Here is a 27,502-nt window from a genome sequence, read left to right as displayed (position 1 = left end):
TTACATCATATTTGATATCACATGTACATTTTCATTTTATTATATTAATTTACTATGAATTACAGAAATTATATCAGAATTTGAGCCTTATATTTAACAATTCATACATACAGACCTGTATCTGAAATCTTTTAAAATATTCAAGCTTAAATTTGGATATCTTACTATTGCTTATGATCCTAAGCTGTTTAATGGGATTGTGTTATCCTTGACCATTTTCTTAAAAATAAAAAAATAAAAAAATACACATTTGGTACATATGCAGTTTTCCAAATTTTATTGTTTTCCACCACGGTGCCAATCTTTAAATGTAAACTAATGTCTTCCGCAGCCCTGACACACTTTTTCCTCTTTCCATTAACGTGGGCCAGCCACTCTTCTGCACTCATGCATTCTGTAGGCACACATGTAGAATATACCTGCAAAACATCAACAAAAGTCATCTTTAAAGAGACATAGAGACAATTTCTATAATATAACATGCCAAACAGACTTTGATTTCTGATAGTAAGACATATATTTCGTGTATGGAGTAGAAGATTTAGAAAATGTATACATGGCCTGTATTTGGCCTGTATTTGTATAGTGCTTTACTAGTCCCTAAGGACCCCAAAGTGCTTTACACATCCAGTCATCCACCCATTCACACACATATTCACACACTGGTGATAGCAAGCTACATTGTAGCCACAGCCACCCTGGGGCGCACTGACAGAGGCGAGGCTATGATGGATAGTTTGACAAGTAAAGACTGTACTAACTCAGAAATCCAGCAGCTCTAACATATATAAGTATGGATAACATTTTCAGAAAATGAAAGTGTTCATAAAACTCAAATGTATTTGTGTTATTATAATTAAGAAATTAATAAATGAGACCTGCTGTAATTTTGGTTTATTCAATGCTTTTCTGCATTTCCAAAAACTGTTAAATATCACTGTATTGATACTAAGATTCATCTAGATAAACAAACCTGCAAAGAAGGTCATTAGCAGGGCCACCCAGCCTAGTATGTAGGACCAAGAGAAGCGCCAGTCACCAAAGCGCTTGCCCAGGAAGTTCACAGTCACCCCAGTGTAAATGGCCATTGCAAGCAGAACAAAGAGAGCTGGTATAGTGGACACACAGTTAGACATAATATGATACTAATATGATAAAAATAATGATACTATCAGTTTCCAAATAATCACTTTAATAAATGTTAAAATGTTAATTGTTTTCTGCATCAATAACTTACTTGAAACAAAGAACATGATTCCAGCGGCAAATGATCGGTTGAACCGCTCAAAGGCAGAAAAGTGGGCAAAGGAGAGGATTCCTGCGATGATGCCAGCAAAGCATGACATGGCCGACAGGATCATAAAAGCACGAGTGGCATTCCAGTATGCTGAGGAGGAGTAAAACAAGAAAATACTATGAAGATGTATGCTAGAAGAACTACAACATACTAGCACTACCCAGGAAATTACAGATGTATTTATTATATATTTTAGATGTTAAAAAAAGATAAATTTGAGTTCAGAATAAGATTCTCTCCAAATATAACTCATAAACTTGTAACTTTCTCTATTGTAATGCATAATATAAATTAAAAAAAAAACAAAAGACAACTTTAATCAACTTGAACTTGCATTGGAATATATTAATAATTTAATATATTTACTAAAAATATTTGAGATCTATTTTGGTGTACTGACTCTTTGATTCCTTGTGCGGTGTATGGTTGTAATTGCAATTAATACAATTTATTCCAATTTCATTTATGACATCAGCAGCAGCTGTTAGGGTAGCCAAACATTAGTATGATGTGATGCTGAAACCAAGGGGCATCATGGGTTATTGCCACCAATACAGGGATCCAAAGTTATTCTTTTTGTTCTCAGAGTGACATAGATTAGTTGGATGAGGCGGAAAGTTCAAGTAGTGGATATAATGATCATTTTAAACTATTATATATTTGAAAAACTGATTTTTCATTGTCTGCAGTTGTCATGTCCAAAACTGCCCACTCTCATTGGTTATCAGACTGTCACCAGATAACCAATGAGAATGGGCCTCAGCAGTCCTTTGTATTATAAACATCGATGGGCCAATTTTAGCATGCAAATAAGTTTATTAAGAATAAAAGGTAAACCATTATATGTGCTAAGCATCAGCAGTGTAACTGTGATCATACTGGCATGCTAACATTAGAGCAAATACCACAGAGGTTGGCTATAAACTTGGTCTTGGACTTTCATTCTAATAGTATAAACGTAATGTCTAATGAAAGTCAAAAAATTCCTGTTGATGCGCCTTAAAAGTAAGAAAAGTTGGCTTCTGACCAGATAAACAACTGTCTCCGGGGAGGATCACTGTTCCTTACAAAGTTTTAAATGTAATGAATTTGGGTAGAGGACAATTCCCTACTTACCAATGCTGTCAGTTTGCATGTAGCACTTTCCAGACATGCAGTATCTCCACAAGCCCTGATGGGCGAAGCTGCCAGACAGACGGTACTGCATCCAGTAGTCTGTGGCTGTGGAGACCACCAACAGGATGTTCCCCACAATGGCACAAAAAAGGCCCCCTCCCATGAAGCTGTACATCATGAGTGATCCTATGACAGTGGTTAAGGCTTTATGCACTGTCAAAAGAAAAAAGAAGATAGGAATCAGTGGTGCAAGAGTAAAGCTGCAGGAAAGAAAATAGTAATTTTCTTTACAGCTTGGTGCTATAATGTTAATGTTTATTAAGTAGGGAATGGTTTTAAGAGACAGTAACACCCTGAAGAAGTAGATGGAAAGAGTAAAAACAAAAACTGCCCACATCTAGTTGCCACCACATGTCTGTCACTATGGCGTTGCATTCATTCAAACTTCATTTATATTAAATCAGAAAGGCTAAATGCATTCTTCTAAAACCACTTCACTTCCAGGAATTAGTGAATATATACCATTGCACTCCCTGAATCCTACCGTGACACATAGTCAGTTTGTGAGTCAATCCAAAACAAAGCTTGCATTATTAATAAAGATATTTTTATCATGTTTTATAAAACATGAAGTTTTATGTGGGTCTTATAGTTAATTGATCTAAATTTATTCATATAATGTGTTTTATCGACGCAGTTATCTCTCACAACAAAGCAAAGGACAGCTGCAGACCTGGATAAGCAAATCATGCCACCTGCAATGCAATCAGCTCATAGCAACACGTACTCTCTCGCTCACTCTTTGAATGTGTTTTATGTGCTTACAACTGCAGCAAATAAACTGCCACAAAAAAACAAATAAGGAAATAGACTGGCAATATAATCAGCAAATAACTTCCAATGATGTGAAAGGCAGTGACAGCTGACACAAATAAAATGTAAGGTCATTTTAGGGTAAGGGTATAGTTGCATAAGTAATCAGCACCCATGGATCAGACCAAACCCATCATCATACTCATCCTTTACTTTAATTTCAGCAAAACATTTGTGGAGTTTCACGACTATATCTTGTGTTAACAAACTCTGTCCACGTACAGACAGATATAAACACTCAAAACAGCCTTTGTGGAAATTCCATTTTGCTATTATGGCACACAGACATACACATTGAAAACAGTATCAGCTACAATACCAACTATACACTTGCACTATCAGCCTTGGTAAATATTGAACAACTTTAAAAACATATCAAGCATCTGTTTCAAGACATGTGGGTTCAGTTTTTCTCTGAGCTGTAAGAGCAAAATTCAGACGGCATACATCTGCAACACTGGTGTGTAACATCTGAATGTCATATTCCTGTCAGGATATATAAAACAAACAGACAAATCTATCATCTCAAATCTCAATCTTTATGGGATGAAATCTTTAGAATCATTAGAAATGCTTGATGTATTATTTAAAACTATCTATGAATATACTGAAAATAAAGACCCTGAAACATGAAATATACATACATTATTACGAAATAGTCACAGTGCATGAAAACTGGTTAGCAGCCAGTGTTATCCATTCTAGTTTATAAATTCTACTGCAATTTAACAAATCACCATCACCATCATCTCACCTGAATTCCTCAGGATAAATCAACCCTCTTAAGTATCAGGCTTTCCTTAGGGAAAGAGTGAGAGAGAGTGCAAGCCAGGAGTGAGCGAATGTCAAAGAGGATGGCCTAGGCTGAATTCCAAAAGGTTAACCCCCCACTTTTCTGTTGATGGAGGCAAAATCCTTTAAAACAATCAGCACAGTACAAATGGATATGAGTTGGTGTGCAAAAAGCCATGTGACACGTTCCTGCTGAACTACATGGGAGCATTGGGGGGGGGGGGGGGGGGGGGGGGTGTCAGGGGATGCTATTGGGGTAAGGGGGAGGGTCTGTGATGCGAGGCCGCTGCAGCACAGTCCTTGTCTGTTGTTCTGTTTGGTGTTCTGGAACTGTGGATGTGCAAAGGCTTGCAGTACTGCTGCGGTCAATGGAACGTGCTGAAGTGCACACTTTCTTTCAGTGTAACTGGGGCGTGGTCATGGGGACACGTTGATGCTTAAAACAGATACGTAAACTTACACCGTTCATGTAGAGTGTGCTCTGCATGTTCACAGTGAATATGTGATGATGTTGACAAGGCAATTGCCTAACAGTTATAACAGTTAAAGGTTGCCGTTTATTGCATAGTTAAAGAAATATCAGCTAAACCTACCCTACTGGATTTATTCTACTAACACTAGCACACGTAATCTCAACGGCCTTGTCGTTTACACCGTCACTGTTCTATTGCAATCCATTACAACAATTATGATAAATTGTCAGGGGCTGATGTGATGTGGTTGGTGTTTGTTGGATAGAAATGGTTTAAATTGAACTGTGTTACACTGAGGAGTTTGTTTGACAGCATCATTTCATAATCTTTTCTGGAAAAATTACAGTGTATAAACAATCTAATATTTGCCAAATATTAGGCAACAGTAACCAGTCACAGATGATATATGATACATCTATATCTCTAAAACTCGTTTCCTGAAATTTGTTCTTGCCCTATGACAGTAAGGGGAGACCACCCACTCATTGTTACCCTGAATGAATTTATCATTAGTAGGAAAAAGATTTCAGCATCTTACTTGCACACTGCACAACACAACACACCCCTCAGTGAAACCTTGTCTCCTAGTTCCTCATTTCTGCAATCATTTTAATGAATGTTACGCCATGGCTGTACTTGGCTGTACTTGGCTAGTTGTAGTCTAGTCTGTAAGCTGTCTATCTGTATCCTCACATATAACTGTAGAGTTTTTTCTTATTTACTAAGCAGAAATTAATAGTATTTCACGATGCCACTTTTTTCAGTTTGTATTTCTAAGTACGTGCTGGTTTGCAGATAATGCTGCTGGCCACACGTCATATAACCTCATTTACTCCTGAACATGTCAACAGACAGAGATAAAGAGATAATAGGATTAATAAATGCAAAAATCCCCAAAAGGGGGAATAACATAATGTGTTGTGACCTTTACTGATCTCTTGTCACAGTGTGTTTTTATGTTTTTATTCACTGTTTATGCATTTAACACATTTTTACTATGAATGCACTGAGGGTCAAGAAGCCAAATAACCCACAAATTCTCTGTAATTTTCACAAGAAGAACTCTGATGATGCAATTGTAGTTCTTCTTCATTTTGATCATGAATGCTGTCAGTCAAACAGATTAGAAAGAAGTTTTAAGTCAGACCCACAGCTGCTGTGGTGTCATGTTTGCTTAAAGACGGTGTTGACAGGTTTGTTCATTTAACCACCATATAAATCTTTCACAAGATCAACTGCACATTTGCAAAACATATGATCAATATGATTGAAAGAAATAGACTGTTGTTAGTTAGGACTGAAGTGATATTACACTGACTAAATTATAACTATTTTGTTTAGTATTTAAGACTGAGATAAGCAATAAGCACTAAATAAACATCTTTAGGGAGTAATCGCACGCTGTACTAATGGTCCTCACTCTGTGAAAATTAGAAGCTTTTGCCAAGTTTTTCCCCAAAAGTCAATATTGCACCATGTGGCTGAAAACTGTGAGAAATCATGAGAAAGAAGAAGAAAGAAGATAAAATGAAACACCAGACCAGAAAATACAAAAACAGAGGATTGTCAAGTTAAAGCAAAACAACGTTGACCAAACACTAATGAAGCAATTTCAACACAAGTGTGACTGTCGTAATTTTTTGCCACTTATGTTCTCTACTTGGGAAAGCTAAAACCTCAAGAGCACTTCCTCAAAGTGTATAATCGTGTTGAATACTAGCAGCTTAATTTGAAAATCTGCATTATAAGATTTTCAAATGACCAGATTAGTGTGCATCGTTCATTATTTTCATGGATGATGCACATAAAGATTTTAAAAAATTTTTTTCATTTTTCACTATTGTTATAGGGTTAATTAAATCCTTTTACTAAAATATTTAATATAGCAATGAATAAGAGTGGCAATGAGTTTGTGATCTTATTGCAGATTGGCTTACTTTGACTGTAGTAAACTACAAACTTTTAGGGGACAGAGGAAGCCAAATATTATAAATACAGACTTGTCAAACCATGTTTAACCATATTCTTTCCTCTACTTTCTTCTTTCAAGTTCATGTTACGGCACTAGAGCACCATCTACTGCACAGTTGTATAATATCAGCTCACCACAATGAAAAAAGCATTGCTGAGAGAAGCTGGCACTAACCACCACCCTCACCACTAGCCATGGAAAGTTATTTTTTCTCACAGCGTACCTAATGTGCATGCAATTTACATAGGCATTTAAATTTAATGTTACTCCTTGAGATTTTACTTATCTCACCTTGAGGTGTGTTATTGGTACTTTTACTTAAGTAAAATGTTTTCTTCTTCTACCACACTTCACCACTTCCACATTTATGTGCCTCCCAAAGACAAGATCACTGTTACAACCCGGCTCAAAAGCCGCAACATAAAAAAAAGGAGATGAATAACAGAGTGTGGGTGAGAAGAGGTTTCATCCTAAAATGGAAAACCAGGTTGGCTAAAATGGCTGGTGCCACCAAGGCAAAGACTAGTGCACTGCCAGAAAGCTTGCCTCAGGTATGCTTTTATCCACACCTGACTAGGTGTGGCCAATTAGCACCAGCTGAAAACACTGAGACGATTAGAAGCTGCAGAGGGACGTAACAATCACCTTATTCCGAAGTAAAATCTGCTACATAATTATGTACCACAAAAGAAATTGACTGTCATAAGGGATGTTGAAGGGTCTATAAATGAGCCCCACATGATTTCAAGTAAACATTAGAAATAAGAATTGATTTTTATACCTTTAAATTTAGTTGCTTATGTTAATCCTTGTCCATTTGTGTTCATCAATTCTTTCCATTATGCTGCAGCGTCTTGTGTGGATGATGCTCAAGATCTTACATTAATGTTTATCGAAACATTAGCACTTCTAGCATTGGGCTAGAAAAGGATAGTTCCCACTACGTCAATTGACCTTTTGAACAAAAACACTGAGTTGCATCATGAGATTTTTGCATTTAGATGATTTTAAAACAGGGGCTGATCCAAAAGGACCATGTCAAGTCATATTCTTGTCTCAACAGGGGAACTCTCGACTCCGCCACAATGAAAAAATAAAAAGTTAATCGGTCCATAAATATTATGGTGACGATGGGATCTAATGGTGAAACATATGGCTTGAGGATTAGTATATGCAAAACAGCATTTGCTGGGGAAATCAGCTCTTCCAAGGAAGTGATACTTCCTTCTTCACTCTTTTTCTAACTGTAGTGTAATTACTTTAAACATTTATAGAGGTGGTCACACTTGCTGACGATCAGTTAATAGTGCTCTCTTAATTTCTATGAGAGCAGTAAGGGTATAGTTGGCTTTTCACTGGACTGCTTCTGCATTTTGGCCTAATTTTTCCTAAATAAATAACTATACAGTGTAATATGCCATGTTTGTAGTTCATCTCTAACATAATTTTAAGAACTGCTATGAATCTTAAAAGAAAGTTATTTTTCATGACATTAGATTCCCCAGAAAATGTAGGAAACAAACAGTCAAGAAAAACATGAACAAAATCAAGATTTTATTCAAAATTTTAAATTAAAATAATGTTATGCCAATATTTTTAAAACAACAGAAAAACCTGGGCAAAAGCCCATGATGCTGGCCTACGAAAGTGCACTACTACACAGGATATTAACTTGTCCTGTAATTTTAAAAATTATCCTTTAATTTTTAAAACAGCTACCTAAAAGAGAGAAATCACCCTGAATTTAAAAGAGTCAGGTGGAAAGGTCAGGAATAGTGGTCAAACTGCTAACCAAACTAATAAAAACATTAAGAATATATATATATGTGTGTGAATACAGGAGTGCAGAATTATTAGGCAAATGAGTATTTTGTCCACATCATCCTCTTCATGCATGTTGTCTTACTCCAAGCTGTATAGGCTCGAAAGCCTCCTACCAATTAAGCATATTAGGTGATGTGCATCTCTGTAATGAGAAGGGGTGTGGTCTAATGACATCAACACCCTATAGGGCTTTGGAGTTGACGTCACGCCGCAATGCATTGTGGGAGCGCGGCACCATTTTCGGGGTCTACGATCCAAACAAACTCACTGTTGGAACGGCGACGACGACAAGAAACATGTTTAAAAGCAACTCAAAAGAAAACGGACGGTATAGAGACCGATTGCGTCCAGAGGCGAAGCAGCGGTATTTGAAAAAAAATAGAGTGCATCGCAAATCTGGACCCATACGACATACGGCAGTGGAGTAAAGACCCAGACGACTTACCGCCACTGTCCTACCCCGATATCTTCACCTATCTTGTTTGTGGAGTAAGCGCTTACACTGCGAACCAGTTTCGTAATTACAAGTCACTGGAGGCGCACATCCAATTTACAAATGGCTGGGTGCAAGATTTGGCTATTTTCAAGCCGCCAAACTCTTGAGTACGTCGTCAAAGTAAGTCAGCTGGAGTGCATCGAGTGAAATAGCCATTTTCCACCCCCCACCATAATTAATGTTATACATTTATCAGTAAACTGCTAAAATATCGTTATCATATTATGTGCCCATAATTGTAAAGTAGATGCAAATTAACACATTGATAATCGGGCAAATTATTAACGCCAATTTGTGTCCTCCCTGTCCTCCTGCGAATCTTTACATAGCACACATGTCTGCAAAGTCACTCCATTTGATGTTTGATCGCAATTTCTATAACTTCCGAGACCACCAACGATAATATTATTCAGCTATAAAGTGTGATGTGAACATATTTAGAACTTACCGGAATGAAAATGTCTTGAGCACACCAGCTGATATCTGGAGACGTAACAGAACTTGATATCAGCTCGTCTCACGGCTGCTATCCAGGCTAGACGCCTTCGTTTGGTAATATCCAATACATGAGCTACTTCATGTTGCTTCCACGTTGGGAAAGCATAAAAAGACAATCCAAACTTATTCCCGTGCCGGTCGGAAGATCGAACATTGCAGCCGAGCACACAGCAAGTACGAACCATGGCTATGCTTTCGCTCCTTACTTAGACCCCCAAAATGGCGGATCGGGCCAAAATCCTTTCCACGCCCACCCCCGTGACATCACGCTCCAAAGCCCTATATCAGGTGTGCATAATTATTAGGCAACGTCCTTTCCTTTGGCAAAATGGGTCAAAAGAAGGACTTGACAGGCTCAGAAAAGTCAAAAATAGTGAGATATCTTGCAGAGGGATGCAGCAGTCTCAAAATTGCAAAGCTTCTGAAGCGTGATCATCGAACAATCAAGCGTTTCATTCAAAATAGTCAACAGGGTCGCAAGAAGCGTGTGGAAAAACCAAGGCGCAAAATAACTGTCCATGAACTGAGAAAAGTCAAGCGTGCAGCTGCCAAGATGCCACTTGCCACCAGTTTGGCCATATTTCAGAGCTGCAACATGACTGGAGTGCCCAAAAGCACAAGGTGTGCAATACTCAGAGACATGGCCAAGGTAAGAAAGGCTGAAAGACGACCACCACTGAACAAGACACACAAGCTGAAACGTCAAGACTGGGCCAAGAAATATCTCAAGACTGATTTTTCTAAGGTTTTATGGACTGATGAAATGAGAGTGAGTCTTGATGGGCCAGATGGATGGGCCCGTGGCTGGATTGGTAAAGGGCAGAGAGCTCCAGTCCGACTCAGACGCCAGCAAGGCGGAGGTGGAGTACTGGTTTGGGCTGGTATCATCAAAGATGAGCTTGTGGGGCCTTTTCAGGTTGAGGATGGAGTCAAGCTCAACTCCCAGTCCTACTGCCAGTTTCTGGAAGACACCTTCTTCAAGCAGTGGTACAGGAAAAAGTCTGCATCCTTCAAGAAAAACATGATTTTCATGCAGGACAATGCTCCATCACACGCGTCCAAGTACTCCACAGCGTGGCTGGCAAGAAAGGGTATAAAAGAAGAAAAACTAATGACATGGCCTCCTTGTTCACCTGATCTGAACCCCATTGAGAACCTGTGGTCCATCATCAAATGTGAGATTTACAAGGAGGGAAAACAGTACACCTCTCTGAACAGTGTCTGGGAGGCTGTGGTTGCTGCTGCACGCAATGTTGATGGTGAACAGATCAAAACACTGACAGAATCCATGGATGGCAGGCTTTTGAGTGTCCTTGCAAAGAAAGGTGGCTATATTGGTCGCTGATTTGTTTTTGTTTTGTTTTTGAATGTCAGAAATGTATATTTGTGAATGTGGAGATGTTATATTGGTTTCACTGGTAAAAATAAATAATTGAAATGGGTATATATTTGTTTTTTGTTAAGTTGCCTAATAATTATGCACAGTAATAGTCACCTGCACACACAGATATCCCCCTAAAATAGCTAAAACTAAAAACAAACTAAAAACTACTTCCAAAAACATTCAGCTTTGATATTAATGAGTTTTTTGGGTTCATTGAGAACATGGTTGTTGTTCAATAATAAAATTATTCCTCAAAAATTCAACTTGCCTAATAATTCTGCACTCCCTGTATATATGTATATATATGTGTGTGTGTGTGTGTGTGTGTGTGTGTGTGTACACACACACACACACACACACACACACATCCATCTACAAGTGGAAATCTCAGTTCTCACATATAACAGACACACAGAATGACAGAAGAATAGAGATCCTTATTTTAGATATACAATATACAAAATAAATATACAAAAAGAGTTACCATCCACATCAATACACATGTTTTGGTTTTTTTTTAAACTTAGACGGTTGTAGCAACTCTGGTAGGTGGAGGAGGGATAAATGCGGGCAGAGACACTGATTTTTCAGAGAGAGTCTAAAAGAAAAAAGAGAAAACCCTTATTTTCTGTGATAAATGGAAACAGTTACCCACTACATCTATTTATTTGTTATAGTAAGACTACCTTCTGTAACCTGTTGTAGTCAGGGGGGGACCTCAGCACTCCTTTCAGCATGTTATTCGCAGTGATATTTGGTTGGCTGTTTTTTACCTGTGGAGGACATGACATGCACAAAATGTAATCATCAAATATAACAACGATTCATTGTGCAATGTGAATTTTTTTTTTAAATAAACCAGGCTTCAACACAAATGCAATATGAGTACAGTGGGATAAATGTAAGTAGTTAAATGTAACTAGCAGTAAAACTATCCAGATAAATTCCTGCACATTAATTATGCTGTCTAGTGTATTTCAAACCTTATCAACTGCTCTGGGAACTGGATATCTTGGCTGATGACCTATGAAAAGCAAACATAAAAGTCCAAAGAAAAGCATCACAGTAAGTAAAGTAAATAAGTCAGTGTAAATGTGATTTATATTTAGTATTTAAATTCACATTTAAATTCACCTACTTTTGTTCCTGATGCAGTAGACACCAAGGTAGATGAGGCCAGTCAGCAAAAGAAGGAACAGAAGGCTGCAGGGGATGCCTGCTGCAATGCCAGCAATAGCAGGACCACTCAGTCCTTCACCTGCCATCAACACGACAGACTGTAACCAAAAATGTTACTACTGTAGGCTCATCACTAACAATGAGATAAGAACTGTTTCACACAGACAGCTGTGCTATACCTGGACCAATTCGTTGGCTCTTAGATGGCTCTCCATTGGTCATACGAGCTTTGGGGATGACTTGAAACCAGTAGGTCAGCTTGGGATCAAGGAAAAAGATATCCGTACTCCTGGCAGAACCAGGTTTCTGCTGGATTGTGCGATATACATTTGAGCTGCTTTTAGTCAGAGGGGCATTGCGATTTTTGCTCAGAAGGTCTGGTCCTTTCATTTGGATGTCGAACCCTTAACAAAATCACACACAATTCTGTTTTGTAGCATCACAATTCACAGAGGAAACCAGTTAATTCTAGCAGATCTCTCAAGATTTCAGTGATCAATGTTAGAGCTTACTGAAACGGATAATTGTATATACATAAACTAGCCGATACTAGCCATAACCAAAACTGGCATTTGATTTTCCTAGTAGTTTCATCTTTAAAGTATTTTGCCCAAAACACAGCTCCATGTAGATGGTAGTTTCACAGACAACACATTATTTACACCCCTATCTTCTATTTTGAGTTTCTGTTTTCACACTAGCAGTATTCATTCACATGGGTTATGGAATATCAAAACAAGAAGGGTGTCTCTGTGTTTTTTCTTTAGAGATAATCTTGTGAAGATAAGTCAAACTAGCACATTTAAGACCTTCCCTTAATTTTAGTACCTGTAACAACAGACATAGATGGGACCTCCCAGGTCAACGTGACGATGGTTCCGTTTCGGTTAGGGAACAAACTGGAATCTGAGATGGATGGTCCTGGAAAGAGAGAGGGATTGTGAGAGTAGGGGAGATCAAGGAAGGGCAGAAGAAGGGGGGAGGCGAGGGTACACCAAAACTGAAGAGCTTTGTCTGAAAGGAAATTGCATTCTCAGGTATTACTTAGCTCTGTTTCTGAGGGCCCATTGTACCTTTGTTTCAAGCAATGCGAGCAGTACTCCAAAGCAGCAGAATCCTTACATTTTAATGGCAAATATTTAACTTTAGAGTCGACACAAAAATGTCAAAATATGTTTAAATATTTTATTTTTAAGTGGATCTGCAAATAACAATTATTTTGATACCACTTTCTCAACTTTGATTTGAAAGCTCAAACTGCTTTCTAAACATTACTGCCTCAGAACTGAGAAAACAAGAAACTGTTGGTTATTTTTGTTAGTTATTTTAATTATAAAACCAGCTGAAGATTTATGTCCTTACAATTTCACTCATCTGACTAATGTTTCCTTTACTGTTTTACATAGGTTTTTCTGAATACAATTTTATACTTTTATCTACCTAGTAGATGTGAATGTCGACTATTACTTTTAATTGCCAGTGTTATTACATAGTCAGACAGGTACATTTAAAGATCTGAGTAATCAACCCTTTTTTTAACAATTTATTTTAACTAGTAACTTCCATCACCTGTTAAACATGGTACTGTAAAAAATATATTTCTCTATAAAATTAAATTGAACAAGTGAGTTATACCTTGTAGCTGAATTTCTCTTTTCTTGCTGCCCAGAGGGTTCCTGCATGTGCAGGTGTAGTTTTGGAGAAGAAAGTTGCTGACATTGTAATGACGAATCATAAGCTGTGAGGTGTTGCTGCTGATCTGGTATGTGGACCCGTTGGTGACAGTCTCATTGCTACTGAACCATGACACAACAGCTTTAGGCGATGCCTCACTGAAACAGCGGACTGTCACCACTATTTTGCCCCCAGAGTCAACTGTGGTTCTCATAATTGGAAGGAATGCTACAGGACCACCTGGAGAACACAAGGTGCCTGTTTAGACTCGACTGCCAAAGTCAATAAAACACATTATGCATACATTATGTGGATTTGTTATGAGTTAAAAATTTAAAACTTGCTTGCAGTGATATTGCACTTATTATGTTCAACCGGGTGTTCTGCCATGCACTGGATTGTTTTCCCATTTAGATTATCTGATGCATTGACGGTTAAGCTGAAGTTCCCTGCTCCACTGCTGGAGTTGCTTAGCTCTGGAAAAGACAGCTGGGCCTGTGGGGTTCCCCCTACCCATTCACAGTGATACTGCAGGTTGATGGCATTCACTGACTGCACCGAGCACTCAGGATTGCCCACTGGCCGCTCTGTCCCAAGATAAAATGAATCTGTTATTAATGTCTGGGTACACGTTTAAATATTTTATTTAGAAATGAAAAATTTCTAAATAAATTCTAAATATAAACAGCATTAGATGAGCACTATGTTCTATGTACAGCAAACCATGACAAACTAAACTATAATTTTCAATCCAAATTGAGAACAATTTCACAAAAACATGACCTAAAAGATAAAATGTCTACTTTTCCACATACCATAAACAGTTAAGGTCATGTTCTTTTGGCGGCTTTCTTTTGTATCTTCATTGACCAGCCTGCATGTGTAAACACCTCCTTGACTGGTTTGTACATTTGTTAGATTTAGGACTCCTTTTAGGGAAATGATATTCCCACCAAAGACCCACTCAGAGATTGGCTGTGGGAATCCATTAGCCTGACAGGAGAGGTTCAAAGAGTCTCCTGCTAAATAAAAAGTCTGAAGTGGATGGGCCTCAAGTGTAGGCTCATCAGGTCCATCTATAACACACCATAGAGAGTTATGAGAAAACAGGGATATAAATAAAGAAACTTATACGTATATAAATAAAGAAGACTTTAAAACTGTAAAACTTTTAAACTGTTAAACTTACACCGCACAGAGACATTTTGAGATGCCGTTGCATTTCTGAAGGGGTTTGTCAGTAACACAGCGTACTCTCCTGTGTCATTTCGGTTTGGCCTGAGGATCACAAGACTATTTGCCTGTGTCTTCACTAAATAGTGTGAGCTGTTTTTTATTTCAATGCCATTGAAGAACCACATTTGTTGCTCAAACACTCCTTGGAGCATGCTATGCTGCAGGGTGAAGTTCTCAGTTCCCTCTTTGATAAGACCCGGCTGTGAGCTCAGAGTCAAGCTCTGGATGTATTCTGTAAATAAAAACATGAAAGGAAAGAAGAACCACTAGATGAATATATCTACTCTAGTGTACTGCCTTTCCTTTCTAATGCATCAGCCTTATTAAGACGGCAGGTACATATAAAAGATAAACTGCATAACTTCTCAAATGTCAGATTTCATTTTTTAATTTTCATTTATGGTTTGTCTCAAATATTTAAACAGTTGTTTAATATTTAAAGAGTTATATTTAACATTTTATCTAAGCCATCAACAACAGCACGTCTTCCAGCCAGATATGCCCACTCACCAAATATTTTAAGAGTGAAAGTAGTTGAGGCTTTACTCATTCCAGATTTAACCATTTCGATGGTGTAGTCACTGGTGTAGTTAAGTGGAACATTAAAAAAGGTGAGATTTGCACTTTGTTTGTCTATCCTGATTACACTACTGAAAGTTGCAGCTACAGGTGGATCAGCACTGGAGTTTATAGTCCATGTAGCAATATTTAAAACCCCCTTAAACCAACTAACAACTGGGTCAGGGGCACCACTGAAGGACACAGCCAGAGTCACGTTTTCGCCAGCTAAAGCATTCACCAGACTGGGACCAGCAGGAGAAACCAGCAGTTCACAGCGGGCACCTGTGAGGATGTAGCCAAGTAACTGAATTAGAAAGGAAATTGCAAGGTCACGCAATAAGTCTGCTAACATCAAAATAATGCCAATTAAACAGAATTACTGTCGTTTAATCTTACAATCAGGAACAATGCTGTCGTTACAGAAACGCACAACAAAGCCCTCTTTTTCTAACCCTAAAAATGACACAAAAATTTCTAATACTAACAAACAAAATCACACAGATAAGTGTCATAAGGCGTAACTACGCTTTATTCTCACCTTGGAAAGTAAAAAATGATAAAATGGCCAGAAACAACGAGCTTAATCTCTTGAATTCCTTTACACAAGGCATTTTTTTGTAAAACTTTAAGCACGCTTGTTATTAGAAGCAACCGTTTGCATTTCCAGTGTAAAAGCAGAGACGAAAAACAAAAACGTCTTGTAAAGTCCTAAAGCGCTAACTTCTGTATCAGCGGAAGCTCCAGCGGACAACCAGGCGCGTGAGTATCCCACCTGTACCAACTCGGATTGTGCATGTGAGGCCACGCCCCTTACGTAATTACACACAACAGCCCCTTTATTTGTATCTGCTTGCTGATAAAATAACATATCAACATTTCCTTAATACAACTGGTATAAATATACCATGTATATTAACTAAAGAAGAGGTGGAGAGAACGTTTAAGTAACAACTTTACCTGCGTCACCATAGTTCCGGTACCCTCATCTTAGCAGTCAATGACGTATGCTAATATGGGAAAGTCAAGAGGCCTGCCTGTCCATGCCCGTGTTCATACAGTACCCAGTTTTCAATCACATACCTATGTGCTAAAAAAAAAAAACACCAGGCTTTTTGTATGGAGACCAAAACATAAAAAAGGTGACATTTGTAGTTTGGAATAAATCAATCAATTGAGTATATCAAAACAATAAATCTGTAATAAAGTACTACAATAACTAGGTTATATTTTGAAATTGTGCTGTAAAGTGTAAAAAAACCAAAAGAAAACACATTTTCAAGGTTTATTTGCAGGTTACTTTTACAATTTCTCAGTTTATTCTTATTTTTGTAAAGGAGGAGGCAGTTTTTGCTGTTTTATTCTAAGCAAACAATGTTGGAACGTCTTCTGAAACCTGGATTCCATATTTTTCTTTTCACAGGTGCTCTAATAATACATTACAGATTAAAGACACATGACCTAAGAATCACGCTTTTACTAGTCTTAAAAACACAAAAAAAAAAAAAAAAAAAAAAACAAGTATTAGGACCACACTTAAGATTAAACTCGAAACACTAGTTTGAGATTAAACCTGTTGTTTTAAGTCAAAAACCTACACAGGTACTATACCACTATACCCTTTACAAAATGCCTTTTGTAGACAGGTTAGAGGAGAAAAAAAAATAATTTATAAAAAAAAAAAAAAAAAGAAGAAAAAAAAAATCATACTTAGGAATCAGTTTTGGTAACTTGGAAATTATTTGTCTTTTACCACATAAATACAATATGGTGGTAAATAAGGCACGATAAGAGATCTGAGCAACACATTTTGGACTATAACTAGTAAAACAGTATTTAGCATTAATATTTAGCATTTCAAGTTTAATCTCAAAATTTCAAAACAAACAATATTTTTTGTGTCACTAATACTCTGCGTACAAAATGAACATCAGAATTAAAAATTAAAAAAAAAAAAAAAACTGCTGCCATTTCACAGGTTTTAAAAAATGCCTTGCAGACTAAATTTAAAGGATAAGATGAAACTACTGTAAACTCAAAGGAAACGCCAAGAGACCAGACACAGCTGTAGATATGAAAAAGACTGGCTGCTTTATTGTTATTGTGATGTTCTGTACAATCAAAAGAGAACTTAGGCGCTTACGGTAAAATTCCAATTTAGGATCACGTTCCCCTGCTCATACTGAGAGACACCGTCTAGTCAATCCTTGAACTCAGTCACAGTAGTCAAGATATTAATGCTAGCAGACATCTTCAAATCAACATGTTGGGTGGTTCTGTATTTACATACGTCATTTACAAAAATTGCACCTCTTAACATGTCTGACTACAGATATAAAAGAATTAACAGATGAGGATGAAGCAGCTGAAATGCATCAAACTGGTGAAGTTTGGGTACAGTTCAATACAAACAGCAACATGAGTGATGGGAAGATTCTGGGTTTAAATTGCTGCATAAACACCGCTTTTTATAGCATTGTGATATAATGAAACAAATGAACTACTCTGCAAGTTCAAATGCATACACAAGACAAGATTATTCTTTTGGGCTTGTCTGACTGCAGGACAGTGTGTCTCAATATTTTTCCACTTCTATCAGTACCTCCCTACATATCCTCAGGAGCCACAGTTTCAAACAGAGGGATTAGACCAACACATAAGCTTGTCCTGTGGTTGGGCTTATGTAGTTCAGTCTCGTTATTCATTAGAGAGTCCTGCAAGGAGAGAAAATAACATAGATAAGTAATTCAAGACAAGAGTAGCAATTAGCATCTTTAATTACTTTTTCTTTAATAGCCACAAGACACACAATATCATTTGCTATAACAAAATAAATGTGACTTTTTTCCCCCTCAAAATGAGATGAGATTGTTATAAAAAAGGATAATAATGGTCTACACAAACAATTTTATCATTCATCACAAGAGTTAATTTTACTGCACTCTTAAAAAGTTGTAATCAAGAGGTAGATATAGGTCTATTGTGGATAATTAATTTGTGGTATGCAATTTTCTTTTACCAATTCATTAATGATGCATTGTTCCTTTTCCCAGAATACCTTAAAATTAAAAATACTCTATTAATCTCTTTTTGTAAAAAAGGCCTGTTATAATTACTTGATATAATAAAAAATTAATACCTTTTTTCAAACAAATATAGTTTAGAGTTTGCACAGAAATATAATTGTGGGATTTTTAAGATATAGATACAGGTGGAAAGGTCATAAATGCATGAAACCTATTAATACTAATACATGGGATCACCAGCCGAGAAGATCTAGCATACGTTGCTGAGGCACACTGGCAAGGGGAAAGAAAATGAAAATAGCAGGTGAGCTAGAAGGTGCTTAGTCATGCCAGAGAAAATGACCCTGATGTCTTTAAAAATGTAACTTTTTGCTCAACTTTCTGATGAAAACTATTAATTCACTGATACTCACCTCTGTTAGGTTCTGCACTCCCAGCTTATATGCTTAAGCCTCTATACCCTCCCTGCCTCTTTCAGTTTGACCACTAGGTCTTCCACTGTCTCCACCTTCATCCCTGCCTGCCTCTGTGGAGGCTCCTCCACTTTCAACACCTCCAACCGTGAAGTCACGTCCACCCCCAAGTCTGCAGGCTTCACAGTAACAATCTTCTTCTTCTTGGCTTTCTGAAACAAGTTATGCACAAAGGGTGAATAAAATAATTACTCTTCTTTTTAACTACTTTATAGCAGGTTAGGTCTTAAAGGTAAACCCAGCAATTACAGTCAGAACCCGTCTCTAATCTTGTCCCAGAAATCAGCAACATGATCTTAATGACTTTTTAGCATCTTTCGTTTCTGAACATCATTTCAGCTGCTTACCATGATATTAGGCAGTGTGGCATATCTGGGGGTGTTGAGTCGAAGGTCTGCAGTGATCACTGCTGGTGTGTTGATCTTAATATGTTCCAGACCACCATCGATTTCTCTGACCAAATTAATCTTGTCTCCTTCCAAGGACACCTCTGATGCAAAGGTACCCTGCAATGTGAAGATACGTATAATTTCACAAAATAAATACATAAAAAAAAAAAATCACAGTAGGATCTCCCCTGGGAACTGTTCCTCTATTTTCATCTGCTACCCATTATATGGGACTCAGTTAATACCATCTGCTGGTTTGCTAGTGTAACTACAACTACAAATAATCTTGACTACAGGAGTAATGTATGTAACCCAAATTTATAAACAATTTTTGACATTTACATTACAATGTCTGTCTATCCAAGTGCCCAACCTGGACACTGTAAATAAGATTAAAATGCTCCGTTTTAACCAGCCAAAGGAGAACTTCACTCCATCTATCCAGGTAGCCTTTGACTTTGGATTTGTTGATATGTGCAGGACTACTGTGGATCTTACTGACGCAAACTAGTGTTTACCAACTTTGATAAGGTTAGTGAAGGCTATTGGGAACAGGAACATATCCTCTTATCATTACTGCTATACAACACCCACGAAGAAACAGAAAATCTACAAAAAAAGAAAAGAAAGAAAATAAACTGATACCTACATAATTATGGGGTCAAATATCTCAGTGCTACTATTTAAGGTAGTCTTACCTGAGGCCAGTCCAGTAAAGCTGCTGTCATCTGGCCAGTCTGATTGCAATCATCATCGATGGCCTATGAAATAAACACAAGTCCTTAATTACTTAACAGCAGTGCAAGTATTCTTTAGAGTACGCAAACTAAGAACGCAATTTGAGAGAGTGTGAGGAAAATAAACTGAAATCTTTAACCTGTTTGCCAAGGAGAATAAGCTGAGCATCCTCCTGTTTGGCAAGAGCTGCCAGGATCTTAGAGACCTGAAGGGGTCCCAGGTTTTCATAGTCTTTCCCACTCACATCTACATGAATGCCACGGTCAGCCCCCATGGCAAGGGCAGTACGGATGGTCTCCTGAGTTAGAAAAAACACATGTAAGAGAACTTTTCTTTGGCTTGATGTTTGATGACAACCCTGAAATTATAATCGTTGATAACCTTAAACATATTAAAAGTACATTTATGTTAACATCATAATAATCACTTTCTGCTTACTGTGAGTCTGACAGGTTATATGCATGGGATTTCAAAAGTTCTTTTACATGTAAAATAATACACCTGAAAAAAAAAAGTAGATAGATATCTATCTATCTATTAGGGGTGCAACGATATTCGTATCGATATTGAACCGTTCGATACAGTGCTTTCGGTTCGGTACGCATATGTGTCGAACAATACAAAATTTGTAATTTATTTTATCAACTTTCCTTCTGACGATGCTGTCTGTGTTGAGCGCTCAGTGAATCTGCGTTCGACTGCTCCGCCTAGGGTCGACAGTGCAGCCTAGGCGGAGTAGTCGAACGCAGATTCACTGAGCGCTCAACACAGACAGCATCGTCAGAAGGAAGAGCGCAGTGAAGCTAGCGAGACAGAAGTTAAGCTCCCCTTACAACATGGACCTCCCCCATGGACCACCCTCATTCAGATCTGGCCTTTGGAATTATTTTGGTTTTCATGTGACGTATGACCCTGAAGGTAAGCGAGTCATGGACTAAAGTAAAACAGTATGTTGGATGTGCCATGCAATGCTCAATTACATGGGTGGAAACTAGTGTGTTAGCGCAGTTAGCTCGTTAACGTGTTGGCCGTCTAGCCCCATGCACGGGGCGATCGGCGGTAGCTCGTTAACGGAGATTTGCCGTGCTGTGGCGTTAAGGTAATTTCAACGAGATTAACCTGAAAGCACTAGTGGGAACACAATGAATATGACTGCACATTTACGCCGACATCATCCTAGTGCAAAGACAAGTGGAAGCAGAAAAAAAACAAGCAAGCATGCTACTAACTTTAGCCGAGTCATTTAGACAGCTGTTAGCACATGATTCTCCTTATGCTGCTGAGAATATAGCCCAGAAGAAGCGGATAGTATAGCTTTTATTTTGGAAAGAGACATTTCTCTGTAATAAACTCTCTTTTCCAAAGATGAGTGATTCCTCAATCAGATACAGGGCTTGCAATATCGCTAGCCCGACGTCCCGGAGCTAGCGATTTTTTTCAGTCGGGCTACCAAAATCTATCTCTTCCCTGCCCGTCGGGCTTTTGTAGGAAGGAAAAATATATGTCAATGCTTCTGCATTCTTTCGGAAATGTAGCTGGGTAATTATGTCATTGGCATCGGTGAGCCACTGTCAATATGTGACATATTGAAATCGTGTTTGAATTTGCGCTTGTTTTTTTGCTTTCACTTTGCAATCGTGCGAACTGTGTATAGAGAGCGACAGCACTGATCTGTGAGTGATGATAATTTGTGCACCAATTCCTCTGACATCGTCTTATTAATTGTTAGCTTACTATGCAAACATGACAAGTGAAATCTCCCGCAGCTTAAACATGTGAGAGGTTGATCGCGCAGAGAATCGCTGAGCTTATGTGAGTGCGTGTGTAAAAGCAGCAGGATATATATTTGACTACGATGACCTGGATGACTGAGAACCTTCACAGACAGATATATATTTTAGTTCTGCTGAGCCAAATAAGACAGGTCAGGGTGAAGAAGTGACAGCCAAAGAAAAGCTTACCACAAAACGGAGAAGTTATGACAAATCAGACTATAAGGCAAAAAGAAAGTGCAGCTTTATGGTTTCATGGACAAAAGAATTTCTGTGGCTGCAATATGACGAGCTAAATAACCAGGGCTGCACATAAGTGGTCCGCAGGTGCGCATTCGCTGTCAAAATAAAAAACACGCACAAGGGTTAGGGTTAAATTTAAAAACTGTACTTTTGAGTTAAAATATATATTTATAATTTTAATAAATGACAAATTAAAAAGGCATGAACATTTTTTTGTATCGAAAAAATATCGAACCGTGACACCAAAGTATCGAACCGAACCGTGAATTTTGTGTATCGTTGCACCCCTACTATCTATCTATCTATCTATCTCAACTTGCAGCAGCTCCAAAAAACTCCAAAAAGCAGTTAACTTGCTAAATTACTGTCTCGCCCCAGCTCATTCACCTGCGACTGCTGTGGCCCACAGCTGACAGCCACAACCTCCTTAATAAGCTTCTTCTCCTTCAGCTTGACCGCCTCCTCTACAGCAATCTCACAGAAGGGGTTCATTGAGTGCTTAACGCCATCTGTCACCACGCCAGTGTTGTCTGGCTTCACACGGATCTGTGGAGAAACAAAACAATAACACGGGGTCACTACAGAGGAGCTAAATTAAAGAAACCTGTCAAACACAATGACAGAAGCTTAGAAATGAACCGAACCAATACAAGGTGTTAAAAAGGTAAATACATCTAGTGATGGATATTTAAACAGATTTAATCTAACTGGCAGAAAACCTTTAACTAATCTTATCTTTTTTAAAAATTGGTCTGAAATAACCAATTCTGACACCACTGGCATTGATGTGCTACTATAATCACTTCTACTCTTTTGGAAAGTCACAAAGGTAGCACTGTTGCTGGCACTGGGCAATAAGGCCTTGCTTTGGAGCTGCTGCGACTTCCATGCCAAATTGAGAAAAAGTATATACACATCTCAAGGGACTGGGCAGGGTGTTGAGGAAAAGGTCTTCCACAATTGTGGCCAGGATATTTGCAGTATATTAATGATTTTTTTATTGTCATTGTATGACAATAAAAAACATTAAATTAAAATTAAAATAAAAACATTAATAAAAAAATAAGAAAAACCTAGTGGCTTTAACATTTCTGTGAATGGACCCTGCCATAAAGTCAATATAATGCAACTTCACTTATACAGAACACTTACCAGTTAAAAATTCAATTCTTGCAGTAATCAGTCAGTCATATAAAACACGAGTGATAAAATATAAAATAACATCAGAACACTTACACTGACATTGTGGAGGACTATAAATACCTTGGAGTACACATTGACAATAAACTGGACTGGGCTAAAAACACCACAGCACTTTACAGGAAGGGCCAGAGTCGTCTCTATTTTTTGAGGCGACTGAGGTCCTTCAACATCTGCCAGAAAATGCTGAGGATTTTCTATGAGTCCGTTGTGGCCAGTGCGATCCTCTATGCTGTTGCATGCTGGGGGAGCAGGCTGAGGGTCGCAGATGCCAACAGACTTAATAAACTAATCCGTAAGGCCAGCAATGTTGTGGGGATGGAGCTGGACTCCCTCAAGGTGGTGTCGGAGAGGCGGATGCTGTCCAAGATAAAGACAATGTTGGATAACACCTCCCACCCACTCCATGACATGCTGGTCAGTCACAGGAGCACGTTCAGTGAGAGACTGAGATTACCGAAAAGCACCACTGAACGACACAGGAAATCATTCCTGCCTGTGGCCATCTCCCTGTACAACGCATCCACTTAACACACTGTTTGCTGCTACAACTACACATGTTTCTTTTCCAACTATTTATTTATGAGTGACTTATGTATGTATGTATGTATGTATGTATGTATGTATGTATGTATATATATATATATGTATATATTGTACTATTCTTAGTTAGTGTATTGTCTGTCTTGTCTTAATGTTGGTTTAAAATGGAGCACTGTAACAAAAAATAATTTCCCCCAGGGATCAATAAAGTATTCTGATTCTGATTCTGATTAATCTGACATTGCAAGCACGCGTGGGCATTTCCCCAAACTGCACACAATTTAAAATGGGAAAAAAATAAATAAAGCCAATGCTCTGAAAGTACTGACCTCTTCCTATCAGACCGCTGAAGATATAGTAATCATAGTCGCTTTAACACTGTGCGGATCCTGCTGAGAGCAGCTCAGGCAGGACTGTTCTTGCTGCAACATACACCAGCTAGTATTGCTTATTGATTATGGTGCTGTACCTCAACTGAAGGGTAATGTTAAACAGTCAAAAATATTCCCATTTGAATAACTGTTCCTGCAACATACACGCCTGGCTTACAAACTACTTTAAAATTTGGGAAAGTCACTGCCCAGTTTGCATGGAAGTTATGCCAGAGGTTCAAACAGACATGTTATACAACTTGCAAGAAGTCGTTTGCTGCCCTGCTAAACACAAACTCAGCTTCTCAGTATTGTGCATTAAATAAATGAATACATGAATTTGGCTAGAGACAAACAACTTATCTGTCAAAATAATATGACCGGTCAGTGGTGTGGTGTTGCTCTTGTTTCCACAACCAACTGACGATTTTAGGCTAACATTAGCTAGCAGAGCACAGAATGTCAAATAAGTGAGCAAAGAAAAATACCTTTAAAATCGCGAAAGAAAATAGGTAATTTGACCTAAGATATTACCTTAACTGCATAGTCAATGACACGCTTAACTCCGACGAGAACACGGCCAGACATTGTAGCTGAAACGTTTAAATATAACAGACAGCTAGCGTTACACAGTCACCGCAATGAACCTTCACTGAAGAAGCAGTCGGAATTATTTCAGGGTGAAACTAGAGGAGAGACTAAAGTGACCGCCCCCCACTCTAGCCAATGAAATGTTGGCATTATCCAGCGTTGTAGGTTACGATTGGCTGTCGTGTGTAAGTTGGTTGCTAAACTCAACAAAAAGTCGCCGGTCGCCGCAATTTCGTTGATTGAATAACAGTTCGAACTTACTGCGATTGTTGCTGAATGACACTTATATCACTTCCATTACTATCGTAATGAATATCTTATTGATCAACTTGGTTAAAATGAGTGAATTACGATGAACCACATACTAATCACACGGTGCCCCACATATCTATGTAATAAACAAAACCCAGAGAAGAAGAGTTCCGCTTATATGGGGCAAAGGTCACGAATAACAGAGTGACATAATGACAATCATATTGAGTGTCAAAAAACGTTTTAACTCCACCTGATAGACGATAAGTCAGTGTACTCCTAGTGCCAGTCCCTGGCTAAATGGGTTGGGTTAGATCAAAAAGGTCATTCAACATAAAGTTTTACCAAATCAAGCATGCGGACCATTAAGAATGCTATTTACATGCAGGTTGCCATCAAGGTGCCAATAGAAACTGTGCTACTAGTGGCCGGAGACAAAGAAACAGGAGAGGGGAAGGCATGTTCAGAGCCAACAAGAGAGAAAGATAGGCGGGAATGAGTGCGTGATTGTGAAAGCGAAAGAGCTGGCTGATAATAATGAAGCGAAGGAAGGTAGATATATTGTGTTTAGAGGAGACCAGGTGGAAGGGAACGATGGCCAGACAGATGAGGTCAAGCAAGAGTCTCAGTGGACTATAACATTATAGTCTTAATGATAAAATTGTGAGAGAGTAAGGAGCAGGTGGAAGAGAGCCTGGAGAGGTGAAGGTCTGTTCTCGAGAGAAGAGGAGTGAACGTTTATAGAACTGAGATATAATATGTGTGTGAATAGGAGGAAAACAGGCATAACAGTGAAGATGGTTGAGTTTAAATACCTAGGGTAAACCCAGTATTGGCATTATGGATAAGCCTTGGGGGTCCAGGCCTGCCCACTAAAGCCACTATGCCACCTCAGTTAAATTCTGCTAATAAACTTGAATTTATACAATTTGGTAATGAAAAACATAAAGACCAGTAACATCAGTAAATTATTGCATTGCAAACTCAATTTAATTATTCAGTTCACGGCAGTTTAGTAATTCTACGGCAATCATGTTAACCAGGAGGACACTGAGTGGATAGGCCTATGCAGGTCAGACTTTGGGAGGTACTTCTCATGTCTGTCTGACACCAAGAAAGATCATTCATCAGCTTGTGCATTTGGTTTTAAAGCATGACCCTACAAGAAAGCTGCAAAACAAATGGAAATGTGTTGAGGATATGTGCTCATCTGTCCTAGTGGATGGTGAGTTCACTGATCCCCCTTTGCATTTAGAGAAAATCTACCTCCTGCTTTGTCTCTTATAAATGGCTACATTTCTCTGCATGTGTATTATGTGTGTACAGCTGTACACACATAATACAATGTATAACATGTATAACAATGTATGTATAACGTATGTATAACGTATAAATAACATAATGGTGATTAGTGACAGAAGGATAGTAGCAAGAGTGAAAATTTACAAGTAAAATGTATAGTTTGGAGATGGTAGCACTGGCAAAAAGACAGGAGGCAGAGCTTAAGATGCAAATATTTACATTGGGAGTGACCAAAATGAACAGGATTAGAAATGTGTACATCAGAGGGACAGCTCAGGTTTTAGACACAAGGTTAGAGAGACATGGCTGAGATGGTTTGGACATGTGAAGAGGAGGGATAGTCCATGCATTGCACTAGGATGCTGAAGATAGAGCTGCCAGGCTGTTGGAAAAGAGGAAGACTACGGAGGAGGTTAATGGAGTTAAGGAGGATATGCATAGGGTAGTGTGGAAGAAGAGGAGGCTACAGATAGGGTGAGAAGTAGGCAGATAGTCTGCTGTGGGGACCTCTAAAGGGAGCAGAAGAAGGAAGAAATATGTGTGTCAGTTGTAAGTTTATCGTGTATCTGTCATGGCTCGCTGTGTGGCAGGCAGGATGAGGACCCAATCGCAAAAACTCACGGACTCAAGGGATAAACTCAAAATGCAGCTTTATTGCTGAACAGAAGATGATAGGCGATACAAAACTAGACTGGGGAAAAACTAACATAAAGCTCACCAAGGAACACAGGGAAATCCACGCAGCATGAGGGAGAACGCGACACAGAACTGAGGGAGACGCAGACATAAATACACAGAGGGTTAAGGAGGGAAGTGGGAGCACACGGGGAACACAGGTGACACTGATAATCATAACAAGACACGGCAGGAGTGAACACAACACTAACGGGAGACGGGCAAAGTAAAACAGGAAGTACAGAGGTTCAGACAGGAGGAGAGAGAGCACGGGGAGAACACAGACATAACGGGCTGGGGAAAACATAGAATAAAACACAAAGAGAGACGAGGGCTCATAAATACACAGAGGGGCACACAGGGGGTGAGAGTCACGAAGGGAAAACACTTAGGGAACAACACAACAGGGCAACTCAGGAAACATGGCCTAAGGAACGAAATACAAAAATACAAGGAACTAAGAATACTGGGCCCACATGGCCCAGGACCATGACAGTATCAGGTTGAGTTAAAAAGTTAGAAAAAAAACACACACACACACAGACAAAATATTCA

At 38.5% G+C, this 27,502-nt stretch overlaps 2 protein-coding genes across 5 annotated transcripts; both read right to left on the bottom strand.

Moving 5' to 3' along the window:
* Positions 1–348: 348 nt before the first annotated feature.
* On the bottom strand, positions 349–15,479 carry LOC309717414 (lens fiber membrane intrinsic protein-like). 4 transcript variants are annotated; one of them, XM_082551966.1, is made up of 12 exons: positions 15,325–15,479; positions 14,768–15,046; positions 14,394–14,654; positions 13,923–14,165; positions 13,540–13,818; positions 12,733–12,825; positions 12,084–12,308; positions 11,864–11,983; positions 11,709–11,749; positions 11,412–11,498; positions 11,210–11,323; positions 2,553–2,626 (listed from the first exon to the last, which is right to left on the bottom strand). In XM_082551966.1, exons 1-11 carry the CDS (start codon positions 15,377–15,379, stop codon positions 11,249–11,251), a joined length of 1,758 nt encoding a protein of 585 aa, XP_082408092.1. In that variant the 5' UTR covers positions 15,380–15,479; the 3' UTR covers positions 2,553–2,626; positions 11,210–11,248. The 4 variants fall into 4 exon arrangements, with proteins under 4 accessions (XP_082408095.1, XP_082408093.1, XP_082408092.1 ...); XM_082551967.1 differs by lacking the exon at positions 11,210–11,323 and having other exon boundaries at positions 2,530–2,626; XM_082551968.1 differs by lacking the exons at positions 2,553–2,626; positions 14,394–14,654; positions 14,768–15,046; positions 15,325–15,479 and having other exon boundaries at positions 11,225–11,323; positions 13,927–13,954.
* A 1,961-nt stretch (positions 15,480–17,440) lies between these two features.
* On the bottom strand, positions 17,441–24,799 carry etfb (electron transfer flavoprotein subunit beta). Its single transcript, XM_082552825.1, has 7 exons — positions 24,662–24,799; positions 22,401–22,559; positions 20,138–20,296; positions 19,959–20,021; positions 19,219–19,377; positions 18,812–19,023; positions 17,441–18,086 (listed from the first exon to the last, which is right to left on the bottom strand). Exons 1-6 carry the CDS (start codon positions 24,713–24,715, stop codon positions 18,853–18,855), a joined length of 765 nt encoding a protein of 254 aa, XP_082408951.1. The 5' UTR covers positions 24,716–24,799; the 3' UTR covers positions 17,441–18,086; positions 18,812–18,852.
* Positions 24,800–27,502: the final 2,703 nt, after the last annotated feature.

This window comes from Aulonocara stuartgranti, assembly GCF_965226115.1.
Source record: "Aulonocara stuartgranti genome assembly, chromosome: 11".
Classification (NCBI taxonomy): domain Eukaryota; kingdom Metazoa; phylum Chordata; class Actinopteri; order Cichliformes; family Cichlidae; genus Aulonocara; species Aulonocara stuartgranti.
Note: the sequence above shows the minus strand (reverse complement) of the source record. Positions and strands in the feature narration are given on the sequence as shown.

What these genes read in the sequence shown, in the direction of transcription:
- LOC309717414 (XM_082551966.1), bottom strand. Translation starts at nt 15,379, where the DNA reads ATGGTTAAATCTGGAATGAGTAAAGCCTCAACTACTTTCACTCTTAAA. An exon ending in TTTCACTCTTAAAATATTTG is followed by an intron (nt 15,047 to 15,324) that starts GTGAGTGGGCAT and finishes TTTTATTTACAG; the next exon opens with AATACATCCAGAGCTTGACT. An exon ending in AAGAGAAATTCAGCTACAAG is followed by an intron (nt 12,826 to 13,539) that starts GTATAACTCACT and finishes CTCTCTTTCCAG; the next exon opens with GACCATCCATCTCAGATTCC.
- etfb (XM_082552825.1), bottom strand. Translation starts at nt 24,715, where the DNA reads ATGTCTGGCCGTGTTCTCGTCGGAGTTAAGCGTGTCATTGACTATGCA. An exon ending in GTGGGCCACAGCAGTCGCAG is followed by an intron (nt 20,297 to 22,400) that starts GTGAATGAGCTG and finishes TTTCTAACTCAG; the next exon opens with GAGACCATCCGTACTGCCCT. An exon ending in CCACACTGCCTAATATCATG is followed by an intron (nt 19,024 to 19,218) that starts GTAAGCAGCTGA and finishes AACTTGTTTCAG; the next exon opens with AAAGCCAAGAAGAAGAAGAT.